The sequence below is a fragment of the Eriocheir sinensis genome, chromosome 68 (assembly GCF_024679095.1).
Source record: "Eriocheir sinensis breed Jianghai 21 chromosome 68, ASM2467909v1, whole genome shotgun sequence".
Lineage (NCBI taxonomy): Eukaryota > Metazoa > Arthropoda > Malacostraca > Decapoda > Varunidae > Eriocheir > Eriocheir sinensis.
Window position 1 is genome coordinate 4,189,922 of NC_066576.1, and position 10,235 is coordinate 4,200,156.

Sequence of the window (10,235 nt, forward strand, 5' to 3'; positions counted from 1 at the left end):
TTCTTCTTTCCTTCCCTTGTAATCAGTTTTCTTAATTTTCTCCTTAATTTTTCCTATTTTTCTTCTTTTTCTTTTACGATTCCTTCTCTTCTCCTTTCTTTCTCTTCCTTCTTTCAATATTTTTCGCATTTTCCAAGCCGGTACTTTCCTGCCCTTCCTTCCCTCCCATCTTCCTCCTCCTCCTCCTCCTCGCCATAGACCGATGGGCCTTCTGGTGTCTGTTATTCCTATGTATTCCTATGTATTCCTCCTCCTCCTCCTCCTCCTCCTCCTTCTTTTTCTTTTTCTTCTACTTCTTCTTCTTCTTCTTTTTCTTCTTTTTCTTTTTCTTCTTCTTTTTATTTTTCTTCTTCTTCTTCTTCTCTTCTTTTTCTTTTTCTTCTTCTTCTTCTTTTTCTCCTCCTCCTTCTTCTTCTTCTTCTTCTTCTTCTTCTTCTTCTTCCTCCTCCTCCTCCTCCTCTGATGGTCCTCGAAGTCACCGAAGATAGATAGATAGATAGATAGATTGAGAGATAAAGAGAGAGAGAGAGAGAGAGAGAGAGAGAGAGAGAGAGAGAGAGAGAGAGAGAGAGATAACATAGCAACAGATACCCTTAAGGAAACCAGCTTGATGACCTTAAAACACACTACCACAACCACCACAACCACCACCACCACCACCCGAGACCCTTCACATCCCCTCGCAAATACATTCTTCCCCTTTTTGCATCTTCTTAAGCTCTGTCCCTCTACCAGACCACCTGACCATAAGGAAAAAACACACAGAAAAACTCGCACAACCAGAATGCAGGTCCGAGTTAGATCAAACCGATGTTGCAACAAGCTTCCTCTGCATCACTGAAGTCCGTATTCCTCAACGTGTCGGTACATGAGTTCGCCTGTTTCAAAATCCTCTCGTCGTAGAAGTTGCTTTGCTTTACATGGACAGTTTTTGTGATGCTGGCAATAGTTGTACGCTACGTTTGTATCATGAACTGCTGTGGGGTTTTCGTGGACAGTTTTGTGATCCCGGGAATAGATGTACACGACGTCTGTATCATGAACGGGGATAACAACCGGTAAAGAGCCTCTCGTAGTAGAAGTTGCTGTGGGGTTTTCGTGGACAGTTTTGTGATCCCGGGAAAAGTTGTACACGACGTCTGCATCTTAAGCGAAATAAAAACACCGATGAATACCCGGCTAATCTTCTCTGTGGCCTTAGGAGACAGCTATTAAGGGAGCCAGATACGTTTAAGATCATGGTACTTACATGGTCATATTCTAAGACATTTCGGAGCCTAAACACACATACATTGGGTAAGGCTTTCGTAAGGGTTTCGTGCGGCCGAGCCTTTCCGTGGGTAGTTTAGTGACCCTGGTGATGGTAGTTTAGTGACCCTGGTGATGGTAGCTTTGTGACCCTGGTGATGGTAGGTATGTGACCCTGGTGATGGTAGTTTGAGGACAGCTTTTATATAACAATGAACGCACACACACACACACACACACACACACACACACACACACACACACCGAATACATCAAACGCCCTTCTCCAATCATCTCGACCCATCACCACCACTACCACCACCACCACCACTACCACCACCACCACGCCCCACCACTACCTGTTTTCTCCTACATTCCTCACTGGTGCCCTTTTTTTTGGTCTTGAAGGAAACTGGTCTCGTAGCAACCACTTGGAGTCTGCAGAAGGAAGGATTGTTGATGGGGAAATGATGTAGTCTTAGTCGTTCCTTCTCCTCCTCTTCCTCTTCCTCTTCCTCCTCTTCGTCCTCCTCCTCCTGCTCCTTTCATTCCTATTCTTCTTTCTCTTCTTAATCCTTCCTCCTCTTCATTTCTGCTCTTCCGTCTTCTTTTCATCCTAAGTATTCCTCCTTTACTTACTTTCTCCGCTTACATCTCCTCTTCCTCCTCCTCCTCCTCCTGCTCCTTCTATTCCCATTCTTCTTTTTCGTCTTAATTTCTCCTCCTTTTCATTTCTGCTCTTCCGTCTTCTTTTCATCCTAAGTATTCCTCCTTTACTTGCTTTCTCCGGCTCCTCCTCCTCTTCCTCCTCCTCCTTTTCCCCCTGCTCTTTCCTGTCTCACACTAAACACTGCAAGTCCGCCTGCAAGAAAGCCAATACAATGTTCGGGTTCATAGCGAGGAACTTCAAATACAAGACGCCGGGAGTTATGTTATCCTTGAATAATTCTCTGGTAAGTCCCCACCTGGAATATGCCGTGCAGTTCTGGTCCCCTAATTACAAAAAAAAAAGACATTGAACGACTCCAGAAAGTACAGCGACGCGCTACAAAAATGATACCATCTTAGAACGACTCGAGCGACTCAACCTCTTCACGCTGGAAAAGAGACGCCTGCGGGGAGACCTGATACAAGTCTTTAAGTACCTCAACAAGTTCATCAATGTTGATCACTGCAAACTCTTCACGCTACAAACTAACCCAAGAATAAAAAACAAGGATAAAACAATTCAGGCGAGGTGATGCAATACAGATCTCCGTTGCCAGACTGTCGTACTCAGACCATAGTATTTACCGGTTTCTGACGCCTAACTATTGCCAAGAAACATCACGAATTAACTATTTTAACGATAATTTTAAGTGAATCTCCTTATTGGGGTCCACGAGACAGTTTTAGGGTCGGAAGTCGGTAAATATAATAGGCTGAGTAAGACAATCTGGCAACTTTGGCTACAGATATCGGAAGGAGATATTTCTTGAACAGAGTTGTCCGCCACTGGAACAGCCTTCCTGCAGGAGTGGTTAGTGCGGACACGATCAGCTCCTTTAGGAATCGAACTGACCGTCACTTTGCTGCGTCGGGAGTGAACTGAACGTATCCACGAGTATGTACAGTGATCCTTTGATCCTTCCGCGGGTCAATCCTGCGGCTGACGGACTGATTGAGGCACTGACAGCAGGCAGCCTCGCAGTGAACAAAAAGGCCTTCTGCTGTCTGCTTGTCCAGGTTTTCATGTTTCTTCCTCCTCCTTCTCCTCCTCCTCTCTCTATTCCTCCTCCTCCTCCTGCTCCTATTCCTCCTCCTCCCTTCCCCTTAGCTGTCCTTCATCTTCCACCTTTAATTAGACAGTTAGTGTAGCTTGTCACAAACAGCCTCGTAAGGACTAAAAGGTCTGCTGTTGTTTGTTCTTCCTTTGTGTTTCTTTGTGTTCCTCCTCCCCCTATTCCTCCTCCTCCTCCTCCTCCTCCTCCTCCTGTTCCTCCCGGTCTTCAAGGTCAGGTCGGTCAATAACCTTGATCTTCGAAGTAGAAAAAAAGTCTACTTCAACCTTCTTCAGATCGCGTTTCAAGCCATCCAGTCCTGCTCCCCTCCCCTCACCACACACACACACACACACACACACACACACACACACACACACACACACACACACACACTAACACAGACACTAACCTTTCTTTATGTCTACCCTATTCATCTATCCTCCTCTTCCTCCTCCATCATGACCCCCCCCCCCTTTATATAACGTCAGATCACCCTCAACCACTTTTTTCATCTCTCTCTCTCTCTCTCTCTCTCTCTCTCTCTCTCTCTCTCTCTCTCTCTCTCTCTCTCTCTCTCTCTCTCTCTCTCTCTCTCTCTCTCTCTCTATCTATCTATGTCTCTCTCTCTCTCTCTCTCTCTCTCTCTCTCTCTCTCTCTCTCTCTCTCTCTCTCTCTCTCTCTCTCTCTCTCTATGTCTCTCTCTCTCTCTCTCTCTCTCTCTCTCTCTCTCTCTCTCTCTCTCTCTCTCTCTCTCTCTCTCTCTCTCTCTCTCTCTCTCTCTCTCTCTCTCTCTCTCTCTCTCTCTCTCTCTCTCTCTCTCTCTCTCTCTCTCTCTCTCTCTCTCTCTCTCTCTCTGGATCTCTCTATCTATCTATGTAATTCTCTCTCTCTCTCTCTCTCTCTCTCTCTCTCTCTCTCTCTCTCTCTCTCTCTCTCTCTCTCTCTCTCTCTCTCTCTCTCTCTCTCTCTCTCTCTCTCTCTCTCTCTCTCTCTCTCTCGAAACAAAAAGATCCTGCCCTATCAAATCTATTAACCTTTTATAACGACCTCTTCACTGTTTATGACGTAACCAAATCACTGGACGTAGTCTATCTTGATTTCAGAAAGCGTTTGATAAAGTCCGCATCATAAATTACTTTACAAACTAAAACAAATAAGTATTGACGGTCAGGTAAAACCAATGGATCGCAGAATTGGTTGAGCAACGAACAACAAAAAGAGTAGTGATTGACGGATTTAACTCAGAGTGGGCGCCGGTCACTAGTGGCGTCCCTCAGGGCTCGATTCTTGGCCCAGTGCTCTTCATTATTTACATCAACGACGTGGATGTTGGACTCAATAACCGCATTAGTAAATTTGCAGACGACACAAGATTGGTAACTCAGTTCTCACTGACGAAGACAGGCAAAGCCTCCAGAGGATTTGCACAAAATTTCAACTTGGTCGGATAGATGGGAATGCCCTTTAACGTAGACAAGTGCCAGGTCCTTCAAGTTGGAACGAGGAATAAGAAGTTTGATTACGAAATGCGCGGCGTTAAACTCAAAAGCGTTCAATGCGTCAAGGACTTGGGGTCAAAATCGCGTCAAACCTCAAATTCTCACAGCAATGCATCGATGCAGCAAATAAAGCGAACAGAATGTTGGGCTTCATTAAAGAAACTTTTATTTAAGAATAAGATGTAATACTCGCTCTACAACAGTTTAGTCAGCCCCCACTTGGAATATGCGGTACAGTTTTGGTCTCCCCACCATGCAAAGGATATTGCTAAATTAGAAGGTGTTCAGCGTCGGGCAACGAAAATTATCCCTTCCTTGCGCAACAAATCCTACGAAGAAGGCTTTCTACCCTTAACATGTTCTCTCTTGAAACGTCGCCTCCGAGGAAAACTGATCGAATGTTTAAAATACTTAATGGTTTCACGAATGTAGACAGATCAACATTATTTATGATCGATGACACTTTGCGCACGAGGAACAATGGCGTAAAACTCAGATGTAGACAAGTAAATTCAGACTGCACCAAATTTTTCTTCACCAACGTTGTAGTGCGAGAAGGGAATAAGCTCCCATCATCAGTGGTCCAGTGTAACACGATTGACTCCTTCAAAAATAAGCTCGACCATCACTTCCTTCAACTTAATATCAACTAGAGTAGAAATGCAACGTTTTGGAGCCTTCTGATTAATGTAAAATCACTTAGGTTTAAGGACAGACCACCAAGTCTGGACCATGGGGTCTAAGTGGTCTGATTTTCTATGTAAATCTATCTATAAATCTCTCTCTCTCTCTCTCTCTCTCTCTCTCTCTCTCTCTCTCTCTCTCTCTCTATGGATCTCTCTATCTATCTATGTAATTCTCTCTCTCTCTCTCTCTCTCTCTCTCTCTCTCTCTCTCTCTCTCTCTCTCTCTCTCTCTCTCTCTCTCTCTCTCTCTCTCTCTCTCTCTCTCTCTCTCTCTCTCTATCTTCTGGATCTCTTTATCTATCTAGGTCTCTCTCTCTCTCTCTCTCTCTCTCTCTCTCTCTCTCTCTCTCTCTCTCTCTCTCTCTCTCTCTCTCTCTCTCTCTCTCTCTCTCTCTCTCTCTCTCTCTCTCGTTCTCCTTTTCTTCCCTCCTTCCTTCCTTCCTTTCTCGTCCTCCATCTCATTTTAGCTTCCTCCTCCTCCTCCTCCTCCTCCTCCTCCTCCTCCTCCTCTTCCATATGTCCCTGCCTTATCTCCAACACTACCTCCTTGTCCCATAACCACCACCACCACCACCACCACAAGCGCCCAACGGTCACTCCTGAGGTCGAGTATAAAGTCTCCTGCACCTCCGTTGGTCTCCCCAGTCTCGCCTTCATCACCACCAACACCACGTCAACACCGCCCTCAACACCACCAGTATGATGTATATGGTGGGTGAATTTTAATGGGTTGGGGATGACGCATCTTGCCCCGTCTAGTGCCCCGCTTTGCTACTCCTTCGCATTTTCTTTAATTTATCCTTTAACTCCCGTATAGGCCTACTCATTTCTTTACATCATAGGATACGGCTCAAGGGCAACAAAAAGAGTAGCTACAAAAAAAAAGCCCGCTACTCGCCGCTCCTTTAAAAGCAAAAAGTAAAGAGTGCCCAAAAGAGAGGTCAATTTCGGGTGGAGAGGTGTCCTGATACACTCTTCTTGAAGGAGGTCAAGTCATAGGCAGGAGGAAATACAGACGAAGGAAGACTGCTCCAGAGTTTACCAGTGAAGGGGATGAAAGAATGGAGATGCTGGTTAACTTTTGCATAAGGGGTTTGGAGAGTATAAGATGAAAGAATGGAGATGCTGGTTAACTCTTGCATAAGGGGTTTGGACAGTATAGGATGAAAGAATGGAGATGCTGGTTAACTCTTACATAAGGGGTTTGGACAGTATAGGATGAAAGAATGGAGATGCTGGTTAACTCTTACATAAGGGGTTTGGACAGTATAAGATGAAAGAATGGAGATGCTGGTTAACTCTTGCATAAGGGGTTTGGACAGTATAGGGATGAAAGAATGGAGATGCTGGTTAACTCTTGCATAAGGGTTTTGGACAGTATAGAGATGAGCATGAGTAGAAAGTCGTGTCCAGCGGGGCCGCGGGAGGGGGGGAGGCATGTATTTAACAAGTTCCCGTCTTCACAATTCCTTATATTCTCTTCCTAATTCTCTTTCATATTCCCCGATTCTGTCCTTTCACATTTCTCAAACTCCTGTGAACTCTTTGGCGTGATCTGATTTCCTTCTTCCTTCCTTCCTTCCTTCCTTCCTTCCTTCTTTTCTCCGTTTCTTCCCTTTTTCTTCCTCCTCCTCCTCCTCCTCCTCCTCTTTTGTCTTCTTTTCGACTTTCTTTCCTTCCTCCTCCTCCTCCTCCTCCTCCTCCTCCTCTTTTGTTTTTTTTTTGTCGTTCTTTCCTTCCTCCTCCTCCTCCTCCTCCTCCTCCTCCTCCTTTTGTTTTCTTTTTGACTTTCTTTCCTTCCTCCTCCTCCTCCTCCTCCTCCTCCTCCTCCTCCTCTTTTGTCTTCTTTTTGACTTTCTTTCCTTCCTCCTCCTCCTCCTCCTCCTCCTCCTCCTCTTTTGTCTTCTTTTTGACTTTCTTTCCTTCCTCCTCCTCCTCCTCCTCCTCCTCCTCTTCTTTTGTCTTCTTTTCGACTTTCTTTCTTTCCTCCTCCTCCTCTTCCTAGTCCTTCCTCTTGTCTTCTTTTCCTCTTTTTTCTCTTTATTTTCTTCTTCTTTTTTCCTCGTCCTCCATCTCATTTTTGACCCTATCCTCCTCCTCCTCCTCCTCTTCCTCTTCCTCTTCTTTTTTTCCTTTTCTCGTCCTCCATCTCATTTTTGCCTCCTCCTCCTCCTCCTCCTCCTCCTCCTCTTCCATATGTCCCTGCCTTATCTCCAACACTACCTCCTTGTCCCATAACCACCACCACCACCACCACCACATGCGCCTGGGCAGTCACTTCCCTGAGGTCGAGTATAAAGTCTCCTGCACCTCCGTTGGTCTCCCCAGTCTCGCCTTCATCACCACCAACACCACGTCAACACCGCCCTCAACACCACCAGTATGAAGCATATGGTGGGTGAATTTTGTGGGTGGGGGGGTGGGGGGGGGGATGACGCACCTGCATCTTGCCCCGTCTTGTGCCCCGCTTTGGTACTCCTTCGCATTTTCTTTAATTTATCCTTTAACTCCGGTATAGGCCTACTCATTTCTTTACATCATAGGATACGGCTCAAGGGCAACAAAAAGAGTAGCTACAAAAAAAAAAAGCCCGCTACTCGCCGCTCCTTTAAAAGCAAAAAGTAAAGAGTGCCCAAAAGAGAGGTCAATTTCGGGTGGAGAGGTGTCCTGATACACTCTTCTTGAAGGAGGTCAAGTCATAGGCAGGAGGAAATACAGACGAAGGAAGACTGCTCCAGAGTTTACCAGTGAAGGGGATGAAAGAATGGAGATGCTGGTTAACTCTTGCGTAAGGGGTTTGGAGAGTATAAGATGAAAGAATGGAGAAGCTGGTTAACTCTTGCATAAGGGGTTTGGACAGTATAGGGATGAAAGAATGGAGATGCTGGTTAACTCTTGCATAAGGGGTTTGGAGAGTAAAAGATGAAAGAATGGAGATGCTGGTTAACTCTTGCATAAGGGGTTTGGAGAGTATAAGATGAAAGAATGGAGAAGCTGGTTAACTCTTGCATAAGGGGTTTGGAGAGTATAGAGATGAGCATGAGTAGAAAGTCGTGTCCAGCGGGGCCGCGGGAGGGGGGGAGGCATGTAGTTAGCAACTTCCCTTCTTCACAATTCCTTATATTCTCTTCCTAATTCTCTTTCATATTCCCCGATTCTGTCCTTTCACATTTCTCTACATTTCTTTTCCAACTCCTGTGAACTCTTTGGCGTGATCTGATCCCCTTCTTCCTTACAACTACATCGATCTCATTACTCTCTCCATAATCTCGCCCTTCGTACCTCATTATAGTTCCTTGCCAACTCTTTTTGATGAGCTCCGATTCCCTTCTGTACCCATTCCATCCGGAGTTCCTTACGTTTATAAGCGCTGCACTGGGATTTGTTAGCCTCTCTCTCTCTCTCTCTCTCTCTCTCTCTCTCTCTCTGCTCTGTCTGTCTGTCTGTCTGTCTCTCTGTCTCTCTCTCTCTCTCTCTCTCTCTCTCTCTCTCTCTCTCTCTCTCTCTCTCTCTCTCTCTCTCTCTGCTCTGTCTGTCTGTCTGTCTGTCTCTCTGTCTCTCTCTCTCTCTCTCTCTCTCTCTCTCTCTCTCTCTCTCTCTCTCTCTCTCTCTCTCTCTCTCTCTCTCTCTCTCTCTCTCTCTCTCTCTCCTACTTTATCATATCGGTTGAGTCCACCCTCTTTCCCTCCCTCGTCAACCACACTCCCTTTATACCTCTTCCTTCCCTTCGTCCCTCCCCCCGGCAGCTGGTGGTCGCCCTGGGCCTGGTGGTGACGGCGGCCGCGCGACCAGACACGATCTTCGACTTCGAGGATGACGACGCCGAGCACGAGCAGAAAGGCGTGGCGGGGAAGGCAGTCACCGGCGAGTACAAGTGAGTCAACACCGATCATAACCGTCACTCAACACCACGACAACCCACAACACCGATCATCACCACCTTCAGAGCCACTCATTCTCCACAATGCCAATGAACAACGCCATCATCACCACTCACTACCATTCCTAACAGCCAGGATGTCACCACCCAGAACAGACAGAGTGGTGGGTGAGTGGAACAGGCCTGGCAGTCATGTGGTGAGTGCCAATACTAACAGAGTGGTGGGTGAGTGGAGCAGGCCAGGCAGTCATGTGGTGAGTGCCATTACTAACAGAGTGGTGGGTGAGTGGAACAGGCCTGGCAGTCATGTGGTGAGTGCCAATACTAACAGAGTGGTGGGTGAGTGGAACAGGCCTGGCAGTCATGTGGTGAGTGCCAATACTAACAGAGTGGTGGGTGAGTGGAACAGGCCTGGCAGTCATGTGGTGAGTGCCAATACGATAGACACATTCAAAAGAAGGTTAGATAAGTTCATGGATGTTGATGTTAGGTGGGGTTAGGTTCACAGGAGCTACCTCGTATAGACCTACCCAGCACCCACGGCCTCTTGCAGACTCCTTACGTTCTTATGACCTTACGTTCTTTATCCCCCCCCCTCCCCGACTATTTTCTACACCCCCATACACCATATCTCCCCCCCTCCCCTACACCCCCTCATCCCCATAAGTGCTAGAAGAGAGAGATACAAGAATAGTGCTCTCCACCATCGTCAACATCATCGCCTCGCCCTCCCATCGCTAACTTAGATGGTTTGCCAGTTTGTACCTTAAAAACATGTTGCCCCTTGTGTGTGTGTGTGTGTGTGTGTGTGTGTGTGTGTGTGTGTGTGTGTGTGTGTGTGTGTGTGTGTCAGCTGTTTTGTTGATTGTTACCTTGTGATTTGTTACCATTGGCAGTGTATGTATGTATTATTATTATTATTATTATTATCATTATTATTATTATTATTATTATTACGGTATCACTATTATTATTATTATTATTATCATTATTATATATTCTTCCCCCTCTCTCCTCCTCTCCGCCTCGCCCCCCCCTCACCTGCCCTCCCTCCCTCAGGTGGGAGAGTCCTGAGGGCCTGGACTTCAAGGTCAAGTACATCGCGGACGACCGAGGTTACCGCGTCATAGAGTATAACGCCGTGCCCCTAGCGCTCCC

General features: G+C 46.4%; 1 protein-coding gene across 1 annotated transcript in view; it reads left to right on the forward strand.

The window, feature by feature from the left end:
* Positions 1-8,127: 8,127 nt before the first annotated feature.
* LOC126988295 (uncharacterized) overlaps positions 8,128-10,235 on the forward strand; it is a 2,818-nt gene continuing 710 nt past the window's right edge. The window contains exons 1-3 of the mRNA XM_050846356.1: positions 8,128-8,139; positions 8,944-9,071; positions 10,137-10,235. The exon at positions 10,137-10,235 is cut by the window's right edge and continues 102 nt beyond it. Coding sequence (XP_050702313.1) covers positions 8,128-8,139; positions 8,944-9,071; positions 10,137-10,235 — 239 coding nt within the window. The remainder of the gene's footprint in view (positions 8,140-8,943; positions 9,072-10,136) is intronic.